This window comes from Pyrgilauda ruficollis, unplaced genomic scaffold, assembly GCF_017590135.1.
Source record: "Pyrgilauda ruficollis isolate IOZ18807 unplaced genomic scaffold, ASM1759013v1 scaffold43, whole genome shotgun sequence".
NCBI classification, from domain to species: Eukaryota; Metazoa; Chordata; class Aves; order Passeriformes; family Passeridae; genus Pyrgilauda; species Pyrgilauda ruficollis.
The window spans coordinates 10,693,192-10,717,119 of NW_024525823.1; the positions used below are offsets into that span (position 1 = coordinate 10,693,192).

The 23,928-nt window shown below is 37.3% G+C and overlaps 1 protein-coding gene across 1 annotated transcript in view; it reads right to left on the minus strand.

The window, feature by feature from the left end:
* Positions 1 to 2,282: 2,282 nt before the first annotated feature.
* Positions 2,283 to 23,928, minus strand: part of FRK (fyn related Src family tyrosine kinase) — a 46,287-nt gene continuing 24,641 nt past the window's right edge. The window contains exons 3-8 of the mRNA XM_041478065.1: positions 20,109 to 20,269; positions 19,327 to 19,495; positions 11,633 to 11,791; positions 6,467 to 6,648; positions 4,356 to 4,521; positions 2,283 to 2,476 (exon numbers count right to left, since the gene is read on the minus strand). Of these exons, the coding sequence (XP_041333999.1) occupies positions 2,283 to 2,476; positions 4,356 to 4,521; positions 6,467 to 6,648; positions 11,633 to 11,791; positions 19,327 to 19,495; positions 20,109 to 20,269 (1,031 nt within the window). The remainder of the gene's footprint in view (positions 2,477 to 4,355; positions 4,522 to 6,466; positions 6,649 to 11,632; positions 11,792 to 19,326; positions 19,496 to 20,108; positions 20,270 to 23,928) is intronic.

Here is a 23,928-nt window from a genome sequence, read left to right on the forward strand (position 1 = left end):
ACTTCCACTCAAGGGCAGAGGCCAGCACAGAACAGCTTGGACCAAACTGGTGTAATTTGGAATTCTGAAAACTTTCCCAGCTGTCAATTTTTTTTTTCCTGGTAGCTTTTCTCCTGTGAAATGCACACATCTGTGCTGATCTTTCATCAGCAGTTTTGATTTTTTGGGTTTGGGGTTTTTTGGGTTTTTTTTTGGGGCGGGGCTTTTTTTTTTTTTTTAATTGGGTAAACTCAACTTTTATTTGCAACGTTCTTAATGTCATAAATCTGAAAAATCAGGTTAGAAATACTGCTTGAACAGGAAGATCACAAGTTTAATGCAGAGATCTTTCCACATAACAGCATCCCTATTATCACAGAAACCCACTCTGTGGGGTTGGTTAACCTCATACTGTAACAGAGTTAAACACAGCTCCTAGCTAGATGAGAGATGCATGGATTGATGGAAGTATGATAATCATAAATAACATCTTGTTGAGGCCATGAGCCAGAAGCTAGCACAAGCCTCAAAACAAGCAGAGACGGAGGACAGCAGGAGACTTTGCCTGGGAATCTCCCAGGCCCATCCATGCCAACTCTTATCAGATGGGTTTGGCAAAGCCATTCAACCTCTTCTTCTTTCAGAGTGGATGATTACTTTCCAAAATCACATGGATGCTATGACAGCTAATTAATTATAGCTGTATTATGCTTTACAAATTAAATTAGTATAAAGAAGGTTAGTAGAGAGAAACACTGCACAGAAAATTAAGTTGAACATAGACACAGTGCTGGAAAGCCACTGTAGTGAGATAGAAAGAGAAGAAAAATGATAAACAAGGAAAGGGCTTTTGAATAATGAGTACTTAAGAGGTGTGTATGAAAGAAATGAGCAGTGTGCTGCCATCCAAAGGCAGAGGAGGGGGAAAGGAAATTAAAAATTAGAAGCAAGGCAAGCAAACAAGATTAATAGATTTGAAATATAAAGTGAAGATAATCATATGGAAAAGATGTAATAAAAGCCACCCAGATCCAGTAATGGATCTTTCTGATATTAGAGGAAAATGGTAGCACACTTGTATTGACCTCACACTATGTTAACACAATACACGTCTTAATTCCTTATGCTATTTTAATTATGTTGTTAAATAATTAACTGATGAATCATAAGTAAATAATTAAAACTTGGTTCTGTTAGCCTCACAACTAAGAAAATAAAACTGTCACAGTGATACCAGATTTTAGCAGAACAGATATTGTAGTTAGGGAAAGGGCAAAAAAAATTAACATCTATAGCTAGATATACAGACTGCTAGAAGAAGCACCTGGGCTGTATTTCTCCATGGAACAAAATAAAATGGATCATCTATTACTCAAATCTCCTGTATTAAAGTTGAACCTGAAGAAGGTTACTCTGCAAAATACCTAGACTTGCCCTGTTGGAGAGGGTTTGTGATTTGGGGAAGTAGGATTGAAAAGGCTGTCACTCTAAAACACTGAGACAGTCTTGAGTTCTTGTTAAAATATATTTTCCTCCAATATCCCTAAAATTAAGAACCATAAAATAAATCCTCACAGTTCAATGGACAGTAAGTCATAGATATTTAACAATCTTAAGAACAAACAGCTTCTAATAATAATTCAAAATAATAATTTTGTTTATTCTTGTAAAAGGAGTGCAGTAGACAAAATATAAAAAGATCAGCCTGTGCATCTACAAAACCAAATAATTCCTTTTCTCCCATGAATATCTGTTTATTTTCAGATATAGCAAAAGCACATGTACTTCAATTCTAAGCAAGGCAATTAATTTGGATTCTGCCAAATCAGAGCCATCACAGTCACAGGATTACTTTTATTATTTTTTACAATGAAAAGACTCTGGGAGCACAGATCCTGCTGTGTAGAGCCATCACATTCCTTCTTGAGAAATGATAGGAATGAAAAGTCTAACAGTAAATAATTATTTCAATAAAGAAATTACAAAAAGCTACAATAGTTTCTTAGCTAGACTCATTTCAATTGTTTGTTCTTGCAACATGTCATTTTAAAATAAATAGAAGACTATCATTTAGAAACACCCAGCCTCCAGCTTCCTCATGCTTTGTTTTGCAAAACACTTGCCAGCAGCAAAAAAATTAAGTCTTTGAAGATCAGGGAGGAGATGAAGTGTGCCAGGATTCTTCAGCACCCCCAAATAACCCCACACCTGGGGTTAGGCCGACTCCACAGCCTCCTTTAGCCATGTTGGCTAGGACATGTCCTTCAGGAGCATCCTGAGGGTTCATGTCCCATGGCCTGGGCCTAGGCAAAGGAATAGAGCTCGTTGTTGAAGTAGTTCTCCAGCTGGTCGCTGAGGGCCTCAAAGGTGGGCCGCTCCTCGGCCTCCGCGCTCCAGCACTGCTTCATCAGCTTGTAGAGTGGCGCTGGGCACGTCTCCGGCTGAGGAAGTCTGTACCCACTGTCCAGCAGCTGGATCACCTGGTGTCCCGGCATACCTGCAAGCCAAAATGAGTTCACCAGGCTACTCAGGATCTGCTTCTGGGTGCCATGTGTCCCTCTCTCTTCAGCACAGAATCACCACAGAACACTTTGGGTTGGAAAGGACCTTAAAGATCACCCGCCTGGTTCAAGACCCTGCCATGAGCAGGGACACCTTCCACTAGACCAGGTTGCTCAAAGCCCTTCCAGCCTGGCCTTGAACAATTCCAGGGACAGGGCCTCATCTCTTACTGCTTACCAGCAATTAAAAACCACCTCCAACATTTCCCCACCACCTCACCCTGACTGTGCCAGCTGCAAGGCATCGCAAATAGGTTTGTCTGCGTGTGAGGCTTTTCTTCCACCATTCGGATTTCTCAACATTTTTCTGGCATCTATTTAGCTTAAATAGTTCCTAAATGCCTCTAGTCTCAGTGACTACAAAATCTCCTAAGAAAACCTGACCAGCTGCTGAATTTTCCTCACATTTAGAAACTTTTTCCTAAAGTCAGCCCTCATTTCTCAAGAGCAGCTGGGCAATGGTATCCTGCTTGCTCCATCATCACCAGTCATGGAGAAGAAACCATTCATTTCCCTATCTTTGCTATACCTTTATATACTAAGATTATTGTCCAGTTCTCTTCCAATATTTTATTCTTTAAATTCCATCTTAAGTTATGTTAACTTCTTTTCCCTAGATCTCTGATGGTGTGTCCTGTGCACATTATCCACTTCCACCACAAATCAACATAAACTCTTCTAACTGACTACTGGGAACAAACTCCTGAAAGTAATACCAAGTAAGCAAATAGTAAAATGACATTTTCTACTTTCAAGATACAGATAAACTATGCCTTTGCAAGGGGGTAATACTGAATGGGTTTTCAGACAATATCCAGAGCCACAGTGTTACATATTTTTTATACTAAAATGATGTATTTATGTGTGTGTGTGTCCATATGCACACAACTATAGTTTATATAAGACTTCAGGATATTTTGCTTTGCTTTTTTTTCTTCAGAACAATTTTGCAGGAGGTGAGGGTGGGAATCAAAAAGCAAAATCAATTTTTCCTTTTACAGAAAATATCAGTTTGGGACTCTGTGAAATGTAGTTTATGGCAAACGCACCACCCCTCAGGCCTGTACAGACGCAAAATAACTTTTTTTTTGCTTTAGTTCTTCCCTTGTGTTCTACTCACCAGCACAAAATGAGTCACAGTCAATCATCTCACTGATATCTTGTGTTATTGGAGCCATGGTTCCTTGAGCATTTCTCGCAGTACTAGAAATAGTAGCTGCTCTCAGACTACTATATCTACTTTTGAGGTTGGTGACATTTTATTTTTTTAATTATTTAATTCTTGTGATCTATTCCTTTATGAAGACTTTTCACTGCAACAATCATATATGATGGAGGAGGGTAAAAGCACCCTGATTTATTTTTCAGACACTTCTTTCTGAAGTGCCTGTGCAGCACTTCACACATAATCTATTCTTCCTTGAGATATACTAAAAAAAATTCAAAAGGGGCAGGTTGGGGAACAAAAATCCCTCCCTTTATTTCTTTCCTTTTTCACATTCCAAGAGTTGGCATCTTTGATCTGACGATGGAGGAAAATAGCCAGCTGGCTTAGGTGCCTCTGAAGTGCAGATTGACTCCATCAAGAGGAAGCTTGAATGTGTGCTAACCACAGCCTTTGCAAAGCTGCCAGGAGGCCCGGGGAAGCCAGAAGGTCTGCCCCACTAAATGGACCTCATCTGAACAACCTTCTTCCTCTCTTTAAAATGTTAACCCTTTAACATGCCCATAATACAGGCATTCAACCTTCTTTTTTTGTATTATTCTGAAATCAAGAAAAAAATTATACATCATTCTTTAGGTAAAAGTACTTACCATGATAAGGCATCTGCCCATAGGTAATTATTTCAAACAGAAGTATCCCAAAGGACCAGACATCTGATTTAATGCTGAATCTGTTGTAGCGAATTGCCTCCGGGGCTGTCCATTTCACTGGGAGTTTTGTTTCAGTCCTAGCTTCATATATTTTTTCATTTTCTACCTATCATGGGTAAAACAAAACAAGCCTAGTTTCAGATTTGCTTCAGCAAAGCACTTTAAGCATCTGGCTAAGCTCAGCATGTGCTTAATCTTATCTTTTAACCAAACTCTTATTTTTCATGTAAGTACCCATTTTCTGAAGTCTACCATTGGATTCAGCTTTGCAGTTGAAAAGTGTGGAAGCTTCATCAGAGGCTTTTGTAAAGCATTTTTCTTTTCAAGCAAGCACATAGTATTGGAATGGCTCCTGATTAATTATGACTTGCTGCTGTGAATTCTGGACCTGGCATGCAAGATTTCAAAAGTCTGTCAGGAGTGGCAGTGTAAGCATCCTGTTGACACTAGAGACCAAATGTCTTCACGTCTGGTCTACAGTAAAGAGAGAAGGCAAGAGCAAGAGCTAATGAATTTCAGAACCTTTCTTCTGTGATTTATCGTGATGTTGAAGGGTCATTGACTTTGATAACAGTGGCTTAAGCAGGTTTTTGGGGAAGAAAGAATAAGCTCTGACTGATTCAAATTAACATATTAGTTTCCAGTGAGCTAATTAAGGTAAAGTGTAGGTGAAAGACACAAAAAAATTGTTGAGTTGCAAATTTATGCAATCATGTCCTTAAAGGTTTATCACACAGACATCTAAATTTTGTGAACATTTCTTCTCTCTTTAATTCCTACACATAATTTAGTGTACACAAGTCACACCTAAGCCTCAGTCAAGTTTTTCACATGCAAATCCAGATGGATGTGTACCAGATTTTGCTTTTTTGATTGTTTAAATACAGAATGTATGTTTCCCAGCTCAATGCTCATTAGTTTTGAAAATACTGATTGTTATTGATTTGTATCTCTATACTTATACAGTTGGCATCTTGACCACAACACTAATCTTTAGAAACAATAAACATATCCATTATGAGCAATTTTCATTTAAAAATATACACTTATGTTAAAGAACTTGTAATATGAACTTATGTATATTTAGAACAATCAAAATTAAATTAAAAGAATTTTCAAATTCCCTTGATGCCTTTGTTAAGCTATTATTCTATACTTCAATATGTAATAAATCCAGTTGTGTTATGAACTTCAATTTCTGGTGTTTGAATGGAAAAACAAAATGAGAAGCAGAAGACTTTTTTCTGTGTTTTTCCTTCTCGGTGCAAGAACATAAATAAATAATAAAATCCAAACAAGCACAGACTCAGAAATTATGGATTTCATATTGAAATCCATAAAATTTGGTAAAAAAAATCTTTCCAACACTGATTAAATAGTTTTCAGAGGTAGGAAATCTCATTTCTAAACCACAGCTCTTCCATAATAGGGTTACTTTGGCCAGTGATCCTTGGCATTCTCTGCCTTCAAGGACTAGAGAAAAAAAAAACAAAACAGTGCAGTGGCAAAGAATTTGCAACTGCATCAGAATTGAAGCCCTGAGAACTCACTTTATGAACTTTGCTGTTAGCTGTGGAGAGGAATAAGGTCCTTTTATGATCACCACCTGTGATCACAAGCACTGTAGAGGCAGAGGGGAAGTGAACAAGTCGAGAACGTATGTCAATACATTTTTATGTGCCTTCCTTTACAGGCCCAGGTGTACAATCTTTCCATCATTTCACTCCATGTTGCAAACACTGGAACATGTTACAAACACTGCAACATGGTCCAGTGAAGGGTATTGCTTGCCAGGATCCTTCCTGGGTGGCGGGGTTGGAAGCAGACCCCAGGATTCTTCAGATTGGCACAACAACACAGGACAGCTTCTAACCTTGCATGGGATAATGCAGGTAGAAGGTACAAGTGAACAGGTTATGGGTCCTTTTCTCCCTGGGCTTGCCTTTTTCTCAATCCATCGGTTCAGGGCTACAATTCATTCTTTACTTGGCCTTTCTGCACCTTGTTCTCCAGAGTTAAGAGCAGGGACAATTAACCCTTTCACAACCTACCTTAAAAACTCTTGCAAGTCCGAAGTCTGCCACTTTGTAAACATTGTGCTCACCAACAAGAACATTCCTGGCTGCCAGATCCCGATGGATATAGTTCTGAGATTCAAGGTATGCCATCCCAGAAGCCACCTGAGCAGCCATGTCTATTTGATGTGTCAGGGAGATTTGAGAGCCTCCATCTTCTGTTTAAAAAGGAGATGACAAGAACATAAGAACAAGAAAATGTTGATTTCAGACATAAATAACTGAAAACCAGCCTGGTTCAAAAAGACAACACAAATAAACCAAACCATGCAATACAATAAAGTAACAGCCCAGCCAAATGACAGGGATTACTGAATGACATTACTTATTTCCCAATAACTGAGTAACAGTGTTTGTCCCATCTTCTCTAAAAGAGTAGATAATACATGCAGGAGTTAATCTAGGCCAGGAATGAGCTGCTGACACAGTCCAAAGAGAAAATATTTTATCTACTATTAGTAACACAGTATGCACCTTTCTGACATAAATAGTTCATAAAACTGTTCCAAACTGTGAGTAAGAGTTAATGTCAGTACACAGTGGTTGTAGCCAGAGCTTACTAAAGAAGGAAAAGCACAGAATTATCTTTGTTCCCTGTTCTCCAATGATTCTGACTAGGAAAAATACCCTCTGTTGTCAAGTATAACTCATTTTCACTTTCCAGTCCACTTGACTGCTTCACGCTGTTATCTCTGTTGTTGTTACTCAAGAGTAGGACTCCTTGAGATGCTTTCAAACTGCCTTCTTCTCCAGTAGAACTTTTTGAAGCAATGTGCATGTCATTCCCACCACACTAACATAAGCAAATTCCAGAAATTGAGATTTGGAAATCAAAGATCATCGTTCAAACAATGCAGTAGATGAACTTTGAGCTGAGCAACTTGCCTCTACAGATGAAGGAAAGGCTCAGGCCATGAAAAACTGCAGCCAAAAATTGCAAGACAGATAACCAAAAAAATAAAAAATTAATTGGGATATAACACATTAGAGTACAAATTCAGGGCTTTTGTGGCATTTTGGGGACAACTAACCAACCTTCTCAACACAAAGAATTTACACCAGAAGGTAATTGATAGTAAACCAAATCAATGTTACATTCAAGGACCACTTCACCCAATCCCAAATGCTGCATCACTCAAGCATGGCTTTCTACCTCTGTAGCCTCTAACACCCAAAACTATTTCAACTTTGTTTCAGAATCTTTACATCAAAAAAGCTGAATCCTTGCTGCTAGGCTTATTGGCAGTTCTTTGTCATCAGACTGGTGACTTTTACTTACTGCCTCTGTGTTAGAGAAATAAAACTTTTGTAGCTGGCAGTTTTCTCTCACTTACTTTTAATTGATTTGCAGTGATAGTGTATCTTAGCATTGTTTTAAATAGCCTCTTACCATTGTTTTAAATAGCCTCCTCCAGTTCTGGCATTTTATTTGATGGAACTTTGTCATCCCACCTTATGAAGAATGTGAAATGCCATTGTTTACTAATGTATTCTGCAACCCAGGCCCTGAATTTCCTGCTTATCTGCATGCTCTGACATAATTAAGAAAAAAAAATTGTCCTGTATGTGTCATTTTTAAGGCTAAAAATTCCAACACTAAGATTATTTACTTCTATTGTTTACTCAGAATGTCTTTTCCTCTCCTACACATATGTTTCACACTGCCTGGACTTTTCAAAGACAGAGGTACAAAAATTGAGCTGTGTGAAAATCCACTCAGTCCACAGAATAATACAACATTTTGAAGATTTTCTGTTCTGATAACTGGCAGGCATCAACGTTTATTATTCATCTAGTTAGACAAAGATAAAATCCAGAAATGATGCTCATGGTGTATTTAATCGGAAAATAATTAAATGTTTTCAAGCACCTTGCATTAGTACTAGGGTTTTGGAAGTTAGCCTATGTCAGCCAGCTTTAAATATTCTCTTTCACACAACTTCATCTGCATTTGTTGTGAACTACCTGCTGGTGAGAGCAGACAAGGATACCAACAAAGTTGATCACAGGTTTGTCACTGGTTGCTGATGCTCCAGGACAGCCTGACTTAAGCTTGCTCCAAGAGACAAAATAAGACAATGCCTTAAGGAGAAAGGGGTGACTCATCAGCCTCCTGTTTAATGAGAGCTTCAGTGCAGAACAGGAGTTAGAACTGCTAAACCCCCCTGGTTTATTCCCTGCAGACACTCAGGTGCACCATGCTGAAGGACAATTTTAAGATCCACCTCTAACACTGGAGTGGCACCTGAAAGACCATTTATTTCATTAGGGCATGTTTGGAATACCAGACTGGGCTAACCTACTGCCTCTAGCCTGTGGGCTGAGGGAGGGGAAGAGGCCACTGTTGCCCTGGCTGCTGCAGTATTTTTTGGATGATCTCTCTGTAAGCTGGTTCTGCACTGCAGTTGTTCTGGAGTGAAAGGGAAAGCTTTAATGAAGAGCCTCAGCTGACCAGGAGCTACAACTTGTGCACAAAGACAGAGGATGAAATCACAGGTCTCTTTGGGATCTGAGGTGTAAATCATGTATGGCTGTCTCATAAAGATTTCTCCAGGCTGGGCCACTCAGAGCACACAAGTTCAAGCAAAACTTCTCTGGACAAAGTATCCCAGTACCTCGCCACCCTGTACCTCATATCCCAGTACCTCACCACAGTGAAGCATTTCTAAGAATTACTTAATTTAAACCTACCATCTTTCAATTTAAAGCCATCCCACCTTGTCCTATCACTACCTGGCCTTTTAAAAAGTCCCTCTCCAGCTGTCCTGTAGGCTCCCATTAGGTACTGGAATGCTGCTTTAAGTTTATGTCTAGCTAGCTAGCTAGCTATAGCTATATATATATGTCTATATAACTTCCACACTCAAAATCAGGCACAACTGCTGAATTTATAAATTTATAAATAATCCTATGGATTATTCTTTAACTGATTGAGAAAATGTGGCACCTCCATGTCCTTTTTTACTAATATTTTTTTGACAAAACCCTCAACCTTACATGAAAAATTTATTAGAGAAAATATTAAAGAAGTCTTGGGGTCTGCACCCTGTTCTATGCAATCTATCAAAATCGCTCATATAGAAAAGACAGGAAAATATTCTCATTGACAGATATCTGACAATAAAAAAAGAGAAAAATAAATAAGCAGCACTTTCTCCAGTGAGGGCATTGCCTCCACAATAATTCACTGAATTTCAAGACTACATACCTGCCAGAACAAGCCCCAGGCCCATCAGAATTGATAAAAGCACTCATACATTTATGACAATTTCATTCACTTCCAATAGCAAAGAAAAGTTTTCAGGTGCATTTTTCTCATACTGGTGGCAGCTCAATAACTCTGCATAGCAGTGCTCATCAAGAACTCTCCCAAAGTACATTTACAGCATGCACAGGGAATTCCCATGTCCATCATTATTAAGTAGCTGTCATTATGGTGAAATGTGATAGTAACTGTGAATAAAATATTAGGGACTTTTAAAGCTGGAAAAGCATACCATATAGTTCTTGGAGGGGAATAGGAACAAAGAATATCTCTGGACTTTTCTCCACTCTAGTTTGCTTTATTTACCCATCGTGCACACAGAGACAGAAGCCTTCTGGAAATATTTTCCTGTTTCCTGCAGAGGCTGAATCTCAAGAAAACTTACCAGGAGCTGTGCACTCCAACTGATATAGATCACTTCCAGTCACAGAGCTCTATAAAAATTTCAAATCTCTTTCCTTATTAGTCTCACTGACAGCAATGACTTTTCTCTGACCACAATATGTATCAAAACCCTTGGATCTCTGTCTCCACCTCTTAGTTCTGTGCACCTCCCTGTGCATCGGTCATCAGACAAGGAGGGATACCACTGGACTGGGTTTCAACTGGACATTTTTATAGACATCTTGATGGCTGCCTGGAAACCAGGTGACTTTCCACGGCCTCTGATGAAAAGCTACAGGAGTGAGCACTTAGGCAAGGAGCAGGGTGCTGTGCAAATGCTGGCAACTGATCCACACACAGGCTGCAGCACTGATATGCTATGGACATGTTTACTCTGTGCACATTAACAGACCAGTTTTCACCTCTGCAATAGCTGTGACTCATCCTGGCTTTCTCAGGAGATATTTCTCCAGTGCAATAAATGTTTCCATGCACAGCAATCATTTCCTGAGATGCCAGGCTCTTTCAATCATATAAGCTGCAATCTGCACACAAAGGTACCAAAGACGAGAATTTGAAGGAAATTTGTGCCTTGTTACCTCTGGCCAGCAAATGCCTACAAAACTGTGGATGATGTGGCCCAAGGTCATGGCAGACCCACTCTGGGCAGTTCCTGGTAGGGCTGTCTCTGTGTCAGAGATTTCTTTAGCTGTAATTGTGCATGGATAGACCCTCATTTAAAAAAGGTTCTGCAGAAAAGATGGGGGAAGGCATGTGTCTGTGGCATTACACAGGGCTTTGCTTTATGGGCTGTAAACAGAGAAGAAATTCAGCATGACAACCATGGCAAACATTTTGTCTTCAAGAAATCATTACAGCTTTAAAGACATTTAGCATCTCACAGACATCTGCTAAACTGAAAATGGGTAACAACACTAGAATCAAGCATTTCCCAATAACAGGAGTGAACTTAAAAGTGCAATCATTATGCTAGTCTGTTCCAGGCTGTACCATTTTATTTTTAATTATTATTTGCCTTCAAAAGAGCACTTTGAAGTGCTGCTGAGATAAAAGCCCTGATGAGATAGGCAAGGAACAAATCTGTAGTGAAAAGCTATCCCTGACTAGTAATAGTTTTCAAAGCTGTTAAGTACATTTTGTGGAAGTGCTTCTATTTCATGTCAAATATGATGACCTATCCTTCTGGATACTTATATTTTTATTCCTTTGTGTATGTTCCCATCTACTCCTAAAACTGGATGAAAAAATATGGGCCATTATAAGGCAAGAATCAGACTGTGGATGTGATTCTTTCCTACTTTTTAAATATTTCAGTTGTCAAAAATTCATAAACCTTTCTGCTTTTCTCACCCCCACACATGGCAAATAATGCAGCTTTTACATTAAACCAGGGTGTTGTACCTCTGTCTTTTATGTTAGTGTATTTACTAAACTGCAGCATCCTTAAAATGAGGTTAGAGTAATTTGCTTACTTTTAAGGTATTCTAGAAGACTTCCATATCTCATCAGCTCAGTAATAATATAAATTGGATCCTCCAAAGTGCAGACAGCATAAAGCTGTATAAGCTTTGGATGTCTCAAGTTCTTCATTATTTGTGCTTCCCTCAGAAAGTCTTTTGGATCCATTGAACCTGAAACAACAGCATATAACAAAACTGAGGTTATTAAAGGGCTTTCTACCAGAAATCTTAAGGGAGAAACTGATATTGTTTTCTGTCTTTGAAAGTACATTAACATCTCAAATCTTCACAGTTCCCACAGAAAATAGACAGTGCAGCTGAAACAAACATTTAATGAGTGAAACATGCCAGTTATGTAGGGACAGAGAACATATGTGTACCAGCCACCAGAAATATAAAGGCTAAAATCAACCACCCCCAGGACTCCCCCAAACAGGAAAAAAAGTGAGGCTAGAATGTTAAGGGATACATTTTAAACAAACAACTGGTTAACGAAAGGATCAGAAACTGAGGTGAGAGTGTCTAGGCAATGAACATAAAATTTCTGAGAGAAAACTAGTTCTGCAATAAAAATTTGTTGCACTATATTTTCAGCTTCACCAATTAAAGCCTGAAAGCACTGAAATCAGTTTAGCATATGCAGAGATGATGTGTGCATTTTATATATACAAAAACAAATAGCTATTTTTAATGATCATGCAATAGCAACCCTATCAGAAATACCAATGTATGCACAGATGTAACATTAACTTTACAATCCCTTAAATACCAAAGTGTCTTAACAGCAAATGATGCCAACTTTTTAAGTGTTACATAAGATCATAACATCTCTAGTTCTATTCATATATATATATATATAGTGAACCAATGCAGAAACTATGTCAAAGAATCAGTCAGAAATGGCACAGGAAGCTAAAGTCATGGCAAATGTGGGATTAAAGATCATATGTCCTGAATAGGGGATTGATTAGGAAAACATGAACAAATGAAGAATCAAAGCCTTCTAGATGAATGATCCAGTAGTCATCAGATATTGTCAGATGTTTGAGGAAGTTGGTGAATAATATCTCCCTCAAAATGCCTGTGCAAGCAAATTTGAAATTATTCACTTACTCAAATATCTCCTTCCTCACAAATCAAAATACTTTAATTAAGAAAATATTACGGTTAAGATTCAGGAGGAAAATATCTAGTTATCCAAGTTATTCCGCTCTATGCCATGTTTAAAAACAAACTCATCTTACTCAGTAAACAGACTAAGTAGTTTGAGAAGCCAAGGCTGCAAGAGTAGGAGTCTTCATGGGGTTTTTCTATATTAGGTAACGTATAAGGTTCATTTGGGAGTTTGATTCTGTTCCCAACATTGATGCTTAAATTAAGTTAAACTCTTGGAGGATGTTAAATGGCTCAGCAATAAAATTCCAACCGATAATCTGTTCTACAAAAAGGACTAGAAAATCAGCCTGTTCACCCAACACCTACCTTGAATGCTACCTCCTGAAAAATGCTCCAGCCTATTTCCCAAAACATAGGAATGATGTGTGATTTCTTATCCTCGCATCAATACAAGAGGAATGATTCAGAAATGCTTCTGACACAGACTTTATGAAAAAAGAGCCACTTGACATTGCTACTTGGGAGAGCAAAGATTACATTGCAAGGAACAGGTGCTCCTCACTTCCGTTTGCTCATACTTCCATTGGCAATCCCATATTGACCAATTTGGTGAGAATTTATAGGATGTCATTAGGTGGCATGGTCAAAGTATTTGGATTTCCATCAATAAATGGCAAGCAGCCAATAATACATCTCCTCAACAGGTCCAAGCTATACTCATTTTCTTTACTCACTGTCAGGAAAGTGGGGGCCTGCACAAAGAGGAAATGACCACACCTGGTCTGGATAAAGCAGAGATTATGACAGGGAAAAAACCCAAAATATCTGTGATGCTTATTCTATATCCTTTTCTTGTTTAGAACAGCACAATCTTTACAGATTTATTCAAACTTTCCATCAATTCTAGATTAAAAAAATAATTTAAGAGTCATGGGTTGTCTTTATAGGGTTTGAACTCATTTTGATATTGATTTAAAATTTTGCCCCATTTACTTACTTGTTTCAAGATACATGCATTATCATGAAAATCAACCTAAAATCTACAGAGAAGCTGCATGGTGTGAAGCATTCTGCCTCCAAAAGCAAACGCATCAGCATGACTAATAATTTAGCATCAGTGCCAAAATTTGACAAGTTGATTCTAAAAAGGATGAACTACTTGCTCACTTAGGGCCTACCAAATCATGGACCCTCTATGGGTCTCTATACAGGATTTCTTCGCACCATAGAATTTGACAGTCTGATTTGTTCCCGCCATCAAAGTTTGCCTACAAGGAATTTCTCAGTTTAATCATGCTATAAACTTCTCCCAACAAACTGAAACCAAACAACATGCTTTTCAGATATGACAACTTTCAATAAATTGATCAAGAAAGAACTGTTCCATTAGCTGAATAGCTGCAAATCTTTTTCTACACTGTAAAAGCAAATAACAGTGACAATAATGATAACAAACCAGAAAAAGATCAATAAGTATTTCCTGCATGTTTTACAGAGCATATGTAACCTTCAGTTTTACTTAGTTTATATCTTTAAATAGTACGAGTAGCAGACAGCACCCCAATCCCCCACAGGCCTGTAGGTCTTATATTGCACTTCAAAAGAAGATTGGATGCCAAATGAAAAAAAATTAAAAGTGTCTTTATGAGTGTTCTGCCTAAGATTATGTTTCAGCAACTGAATAAGCAAATTAAAAACTGCCTCTAAAAGCAACCAAACACGCTTGTTACAAATTAGTTGGATAAAGCCTGTCACAATAGTGGCAAAGAATTTACAGTACATCCCTTTGGGGTAGGAAACACATGCCAAATGGAGTTTCAAATAACTGAGGGCATTTTAGCTTGTAGTTGAATATGTATGTTTTTAATGAAATATATATTTTCACCTATAAGTGGTAAACACAAGACAAAGAGCAGGTTACTGTAAGTAGAAACAACTTGGTCATAAAACAATTAGTTAACATAAGCTTTTATTGAAACAAGTGGACGTTCCTTTTGGGTAAGATACCAGTTTGGGAGTGAATTTATCAGGACCTCAAGAAAATATGGTCTTGATAATCTGTTTTTTGAATGAAAAGTGTTCTTCTAAATGTCAAAGTCATTCTTCAGAACAAAATGTTGGAATCTCTTTCTTTGACATGTTCTGTATTGTGCTACTTTGCCAGGAATCACCTCTAACTTATGCCTATTTAAAACAGATATATCAATTCTGATTAACTTCTCTTTGAATATATTTTGTTCTAGATTGGAGGAAGCATTACATTCTAAGATAAACACTGATAACCTGGAAACGAGTTAGAGGGGAAGGTCAGTTGTTTTCCAGATTCCACTGGCCTACATGTAAATGGCCCTTAAATATTTGATAAACCCATCACAAGACCCTTTGTTTGCAACTTTTCAATAAGCCTTCCCAAATTGCTTCAAAATACCCTTGTACTTCAGACGAACCTAGTCTTCTAAGTAAAGTTTATAGAAAATTAATTTAGGTGGAGACGGCATTAAGTATATAACTATGATCTTCTGAAGAAGTTTATGAGTAATAAAGAAATAACACTTAAAAACTAAGCATTTTGCAACACAAGAAACTAAAATAGCCTATTGATATTAACAGATGAATAATGTAAGTTTCTGAACATTCTCAAGCACCTTTGTCACCATGTAGAAATAAACTTATAAGTCAGTGCAAGGCTGCATTCTGAATTAAATGGAATAAAAAAAATCTTTCTTTTTAAGGCAAACTGAGGTACTTCCCTGAGTGCAAAGCTTTTTATACTGCATATGTATTAAAGATATGAGAAATTAGAGAAATTAAAATGTTATGAAAAACTTCACTGACAGTACCAACCCAGACAATATTTTGGAAAAGCCTCATGAAAAAAAAAATCATGCTTGGACAGTTTCCATGCAGAGAGAAACTTGGGAGATGCTTTAGAATGTGATAATGACAAATGTATGCGTCAACTCCAACAGACATAAGGAACTTTATCAGATACAATTAATTGGTGATGATAGATGTCTGCTTCACATGCTGACAGCTGGAGAAGCAAGCTAGCCCAGACAATAGGTTCTAGAAAATCCATCACACTCAACACAGGACAAAGTGCAAATCCCTGCTGCAATGATTTCCACTTAAATAGAAAAATCCAGTGTCTCAGTGAGGAAATAAAAACAAAAATGTGGAATGACATGTTCAGGGACCTGCATCAAGACTGTGCTGTGCAGAGCCAAAACCAGAAATAGCAACTGCTGGTTTCTAGACTGTTTTCCTATCTACTGATCCCTGTACCTCTTTGAAAACTATGGGTCAGCAGCTCAAAAATCAGAAATGTTCCTTAAGGCAAAGATGTTCTCATGTTTTGTTTTTTCATTCACACATTCATGGCTATGGTTGTGGCTGGTAAAATGTCACAGATGTCTCCAAAACAGAGACAAGTGAACCAGTGAACAAATAAGAGAATTATGCAAGCAAAAGCATCACATTACTACCACTTTCTGTTTACAGTCACACTGATCAACACATTGTAAAAGGAATAAGGAGAGGTAATGGGTAAGACATTGACAATGATATTTGAGAGCAAAGAGTGGAATGACCTCAGGGAATTTCAGCTGTAATTGTGCTGGAGGGACAAGAGGCGGATTGTGTGCAAATTGTTGACTTTGGTTTTGTGATTATGGTGTTTTGTTTTTGAAGTGGGGAATTCTTTTTCTGGACACAGGATCTGAGGTGTGGCCTCACCAGCACTGAGCACAGAGGGACAATCACTGCCCTCATCCCCCTGGCCACACTATTGCTGACACAGACCAGGATGCCATTGGCATCACTGTTTTTAAGCCTTTTAGTAGCAATAGCTAGAGATTAGTTTAAGTCCAGAAAAAAAATTGTTTGAGAAATGAGAAGGACACTATATAACAAGAAACTGCATTTAGCCTTTCTAAAGACAACGGAAAATTGGTTTAACCCACGCTGTGTTTACCTCCAGAATGGAAAGAACAATTAATACATTCAAATTGGCTTTTATTTTATTACAAGAAGACATAGCAAGGGTTAAAGAGAAGACATCAGGCAAATTCAAATGTGAAATTAGGTGCAGATTCTTACAGTGCCTTCATCTTAGGACTAGAGGACTTCTCATTATTGTGTAGTCAAGAACAAGCTGTGTTTTGATTAAATATAAATGCTAATTTCAGCAGAGGGACGATGTGTAATGACATATAACAGCAAATTATTCTGACTATATGTGGTCTAGAACAGATGTACACTGCAAAATAATGTTCAACAGAAAAACCCAAAGTAACAGAATTCCTTTCTGGCCTTAAGGTCTATAAATCTATGACATTCTGATTACATTATACTCTTCTCTATTGTTCACCATATGATTACCCTTGATCAACCTGCTTCTGCTTGGTAATAAGAGCATTGTTCCATTTCACAATTTCTCTGCTGGCAAAGCCTTTTTAGCAGAACCTTTTCCATTTCAGCCCCTTGTATTTGCCAGATCACTTTGAGTTTAACACATTCCTCTGTTTTTCTGATGACTTGCTTGTCCAGAGAGTCTACACTGTAAAACAGTGTAGTGAAAAGTCTGTAGTTTAAAATACACCCTCTCCTGCCCCAGTGTAAAGACAAGAGATTTAGGTCTTTGAGCCAAGAAACAGAGAGGCGTATTTTACAGTGTGTTACACTTGAAACCTGAAACATTGCTTATGTGAATATTGGAAGCTTCAGTGATCAACCCAATGTATTTCTTGATTACTCATTAACTATATTATATATTATATTTTCCATTCATTTGTCAACTTTATGTTATGGTGAATGAAGATACCAACCCTTCCCTTTGCTGAAATTTTATTAGTACCAAGGTAAACATTTATTACTCAGATTAGGGTGAGGGTATTGTGGTTTGTCTTTAACTAGTGAATTGTTATTCCTCATGAGTAACAATGAGAATAAGCTATGGAAAACCATTGTGCTGATTACTGTAAGGCACTCCAAATGCCTTTCACTATACAGTGAAAAACAATGTATAGAAGAGGATAATTCCCTGAAGAAGTGATACTACAAGGTTAATTGCTTACATTTGTGACTGCTTGAACTGTTTTTGTAGAATGAGATAGTTCACAAAGTACAGTGATAAGAGATTCAACATTAACTACATAATTTATCAAGGTGCCTTTGGGAATCAAAGTCTTCATTCTGAGCAACACTCTGTGCGACTCACAGCTTCCTTATCTCAGTGTTAGGTCACCAACTCTCTGATATCCAAGCACTGCATCCAGGTGGAGCTTCTGTCTGCCCTAACTCAATACAACCCAGCATGCAATCAGTGAAACTACTGCTGTTGACCTTAGCAAGAGTCAGACTAGAGAGGGAAAAAATGAGATAGAAAAAATATTGATTAATCGACCCCTTTTCCCAGGTGAACTATGATACTACAAAAAGAATCACAGTAGAAGGAGTTTCTTCCATTATACTGTGGTAGTCCATACATGATAACAATTTTGCAGTGAGTCTTATGTTTATTCCAGTGAAAAAGAGATTTCAAGCTGGTTTCTGTTTGCTGAGTCACTAGGGAGATGCACCGGTTCACTGAAAAAAGTATTGTCTTTCATATGAATTATAGAAGGTCTTTAGTCTGAACAGTTTTTATATTTTCAGTTAAGCAGAAAAAAAAAAAAAGGTGTTTATTTTCTTTCCGTTTGCATGTCCCAAACCACGAAAGATATCCCAATACAAGAGAGCCTTAAAACATATGCTTAAATTCCTCCCTGTTCAGGAGACCATTCAAGCAGTGCTCAAGCATATTGACGTTTTATTGAATCAAAGGCCTGAATCTGTTCTGCTTCTTGAATCAGGCTCATTAGTGCCCAACACAAGCTTTTTCAATTAACCACAGCTCATGTTGTTATCTCTTTTTAAAAAACATGTATATCATCCAGGCTGCCTCTCTTATCTATGTGGTTCTTGCCATCTGCTGGCAGATATTTTATGTTGTCAATTGAAAATGCACAAATTACTTGAAGTTAATGAAACATAATTAAGAAAAATGCTAAAAGCTGTATTAGTTACAATCTTATATTACATGCAAATAGTGGGTATAAATGTCGTGTATCAAAAACTTCAAAAAATTTGATTCAGGCAATACTAAGATTAAAACACTCCTTAAGTACAAACTTAGCATAGTAAATATTCTATATTACCAAAGAAATCACTGCAGTATAGCACCAATCACTAGAAAAACCCTACAGATGACAAAGTGCTTGTAAATCAATTACTTCACCTACAGATTATTCAATCTACAGTTACTCATTTCCACACAAACAATACTGTAAAAAATAGGTACAACTCTTGTTGTGGTTGCCCTTTTATGTGATACAGATGTTGAATTAATTCAGCTCATCTAGAAACAGAAAAATGTATAAAATTCTAATTCAAAATTCCAAAGACTATCTAGACCTAGACCTTCATGTCTAGGTGTATGGATTTTAAGAATGAATTCATATATACAGATAGACTCTGTTTGCTGCAGCATTTAAAAAGTAAAGAACCACTCTTGCTAATAGCTCATTAGCATTTAAGAATAATTCACATACCTGGTTTTAATGTTTTGATTGCCACGGGGGTGGTATTATTCCACAGTCCTTCCCATACTTCACCAAACTGACCAGATCCTAATTTTTTCACCAATTTCAGAGATCGTCGGTCTATCTCCCACTGATCAACAGTTTTGTAAGACAAATCAAAAGTAGCAGGAGTTTGTATCTCATAAAAGAAAATAAATAATAAACTTCAACAACATATACAAATCATTGTTAACTATTTCATGTAAAGCTGGAACAGATATAAATAATGTTTCCTTAGAGTATACACATGCAATAAAGTGAGCCAAGAACATAAAATACAACGCTCATACTGGGTGCTCTTTGTTACAAATAAGAAATATGCTAAAGAAAATATCCTCCCATTAAAAGTAAAAATTAGAAATAATTCCTCTAGCAAGCTTTTTGAACAATAACATATTGGTTGCCAGAACCTTGTGGTTTTGTCTTAGTAATTACATATGGACAGCTAGAGTTATGAAGTTGGAGATTTCATTTCCATATATATTTATAAAAAGGTATTCATAAATCATGATTTGGCATATTTCCCCCACCCCCAAACACTTGATGATTTTTTTCAAGATGGCATGGTACTTTATTATTAATTTGTCAACCTCAAGAACAAAACTGTAACACTACCCAGAACTTTCTGAAAACATGCAGATCATTAACATTCTGAAATAGTAGAAGCAGATATGGGGTCAACACTTTCTGACAGATATCTAATGAGCTGGCTCACAAAAAATACTTTTCACAGGGCAGCATCCATGCCTTACCTTTAGGCATGGCTGTCCAAGCAACACACAGAGGCCATCACTGTTCTTGCTGTAATAGTCAACCAACATATTCAAAGTTTGAAAAGTTTTCCTTTTGGTTAGGAAAAAGCTTCCATCCATCCTTTTGATCCTGTAGTGCTTCACAGATGTGCCATCAAAAACTAAAAATATTTAAATATATTAATTGTCCAGGAATTATTGAAGTGTTGCAATATCATTTACACCCAAACCATCATAATGTTCCTAAATATATTTATATATTTATATTTAAAATAAATTATTTTAGTTCCAAATACAACAACTATAAAAAAGCCTTCTTCAAACCAAAGCCCATTGTTCACATAGCTTAACACATCTTGTCTATCACTACTCAGCTATTCAGATTTGGAGATTCTCCACCAAAAGGACTGATGTAGAAGTACATAAATATATCTTCTGTGAGGCAGCTCATGATTCCCGTGTTTGAAGACACCAAAGCCAGCCAAAAGCATTTAACTGACAGCAATCATTTAGTCAGTTTTTAATATTTTCTTTATCCTCCTTTATTTTAGTGTTAACATTCCAAATAGCAGCTGCTGGGCTGGCAGGCATTTTAGAGGAAACAGATACACCCTCCACATAGCAATGGCTCTCGAAAAGTGCTCACGTCTTCCAAGGGTTTTTTTTTTAATTTTGTGCATGTTTGGAATATGTAAAAATCAGGTGAATAATGCTGTGTTTCAGGTAGTTGATTAATTCCTTTTCAGTGGAATGTTTTTTGTTCTAATCTGTTGTGTCTTAATCAATAAGACTATTCCTCACCTCCTGTAAATTATCTGCTTATAATGACAGCCAAAGTGTCCCTCCCTGTGACCATTGGAGCACTCTTTAGATGCGTCAAAAAAAAGGCTGGGCCACTGCATGCTGAGGCTAGACATGGACCAGCACAAGATCAGAGAGAGACAAAAAATGTATATAAATCACACACACACAAAGACACACATAGATAAAAAAAACGTTTGGAGACCACTAGTTTAGAGATCTTTACAAAGGAATATCAGTAGAAGCAATAGCAGGCTCAGAATCATCAGAGAGGACAGTTCAGAAGAGCTGAAAAGGTATTTATGTGGGTGTAATTTCCTAGACCCTCCATTATTTAGACAACACTGTCCATGTTCAGTGGGCAGTAGAGAGTTTATATTACACACAGAAGGGTAACTGATTCAGCTCCAAAGAAGTCCACAGCTGTTAGCTCTAACATTAACAGTATTCCACAATAAACCTAGAAGACAGATTCTTTATACTGTACCACTGTGTGCATCTTGGCAATAGCTTTGGTTATAATAACAGAAGAACACATGGTTGGATATTGTATGTAGAAAAAATATAGAACTGGTTGCATGAAATAAGCAAAGCTGATAGGAAGAATCAATTCTCTCACCATCTAAGTGGTGAAATCAAAGAGGAAATCTCTCCTTCCTTAAGCACTATTGTGGGTGATCAAATATTTTTGCACTGTACCGTGTGATTGTCATCCAAGACCACCAGAGAGCAGACAGGAGCTTTTCAAAATATTCCACCTCAGGTAGTATTTTTAGGAATCTGAGAATTTATAATTCTGCATGAGGACAGGAATGAGAATGTTTGTAAACAAAATCCATATTACGTTGCACTTTTCAAATTATATTTCTTTTTGAATTAACACCCATAATTACTACTTTTTAACTGTAAAATTTATGGATGTTTTTGTGATGTGTCCTTTGGAAATGGTGCTGAAGCAAAATGAAGGAAAGAGTAATTCAGTAAAAACAGACTGAAAATTTAATGACTTTTCCAAAGTTTACAGGAAAATTAATCCAGACAAATAAATTAGTCTTTATGATGCATTGAACAAAAGGCTGACAGGATGACTGTGTTAATCCAGTCTCAGTTATATATCACAAGTAATGGTAGTTTGACTATCTGATTTATTTATTAGCAGTATTTTAACTATTATTTGTGAAGTAGCTAGCATTAATAATGCAAGAGCTGGTTTGAAGGATGTGCTCTAATTTCTTAAATGAGTCTTTTACAAGGCCTTATGATTGACAGCATGCAGGTCAGCAGGTGAATTGTGTGGAGAAGCTGGAGAAGATTTCTGCACTGATACTGTCTCATCTTGTAATAAGTATATTAAGCTGAGACTAGTGCAGTATTTGACAGTTGTTTACTTTTATTTTAGGGCTGAGTTTGGCTGTACAAGTCCTGCAGCACACACTTGGAGTTCTGCAGCATAGTGTGACTCCTCTGCCAGAATTATACAGAGCACATATCACTCAGGAAAGAACTATCCATAACCCCTTCCAGTCATCTTTACATCCATGTCAGACTACTAACCAGGACAGGATTGTAATTTCAGTCTCACACGGCTTGACAGTAACTTGGTTTGAAGACTGCAGAGGTTTTCTCCTCAACTTGCCCTTTGCAAAAGAATTACAGCTCCCCATTAGATTTCTACATGGTTTTAGTCTAGCAGAAGGATTATCCTCTCCCAGCTATCCGTCTTCACATGATGGATTAAGCAGAAGTAGATTTTGCCACCTGAAGAATGTGAATAAAATAATTTACTACTCTTTCCTCAGGGCACAAAAATTTATGGTGACATCAGCAGAGTCCACACCTTCACTAAATGAGTCATGGAGACACTAATGTTCCATTACTGCCAAAAACGATGTGTCCCAACACAGCTCCTGGGAATGCCCTCCCCCAGCACTCAGCATGGAGCACTGCCAACAGCACCACTGCTCTGCCTCCATGCCCAGAGTGGATGTGGGAGGAGGGTCTCATGAGATCACTCTCACCAGCACAGAACGGGTACAGAGGCAGATCCAAAATCATCCTCTTAGTATGGCCATGATTTTGCCAGTTCTATGAGTCTGCTGCCTTAAACAACTACCTGTTTTTCCTATGCTGGAACCCAAGAGGAAAACACACAACATTCTTTTAGGAGCATGGAAAAAATAGGTGAAGAAAACACAAACCATTTACATTGTTATTTAATGCAATAAGTCTTTTCTTTTAGATACCATTATTCAGTGATGGACTAAGTACAGAGCCTGCTGCTATCATTGGCAATGACACTCAATTAAGCTGAGCACATCTAAATTATGGCTTTTAATTAAAATGAGGCAACATCTAAGATGGCACCAACATGTTTAAAATTTAATGCATTTCACACCAGATGCTGGAGTCATCAACATAAAAATCTGTCGGCAACATGTGCATTTTTAAAATGGGAAAACCTATTTCTAAAATGTCAAACACCCTAAATTTATAGTAACACATGTCAGGGGCCTATCTGGCTTGATGAGCTTTCCATTTCACTATCCACAGATGAAAAAAACCTTTCTGAAAATGAATTTTTGTTTTTAATTTAATAATTATTTATTATCCAAATCTTACAAATTGAGAGTTTCCTAACAAGACAAGTTAGAGGTTAAAAGTGTAATTTTCATGAAAGATTGAATTTTTTAATTTTTCTTTTTTTTTTTTTTTTACTAAGGAGATCACTTGTCTCCATTAACATTAAATCTCATATATCTCATTGTCTATATGAGTATGAAATCAAGCACAAAAGTGATAAAATCAGTTTATGGGTTCTTGGGTAAAATAAAAAAATCTTCCTCTTCAGCTTCTTTTTTTACCTAAATGTCATGTGGGATGCAGAATTAAAATATTTTCTTAAAGACCTTAATTCTGAAAGCCAGATTTTCTCCTCAAGACATTATCATCCACTCTGCAATGAAACCAAAATTGCAATAAAAGCTAGAGCAAAACCAATCAGACCTACAGACGATGGGAC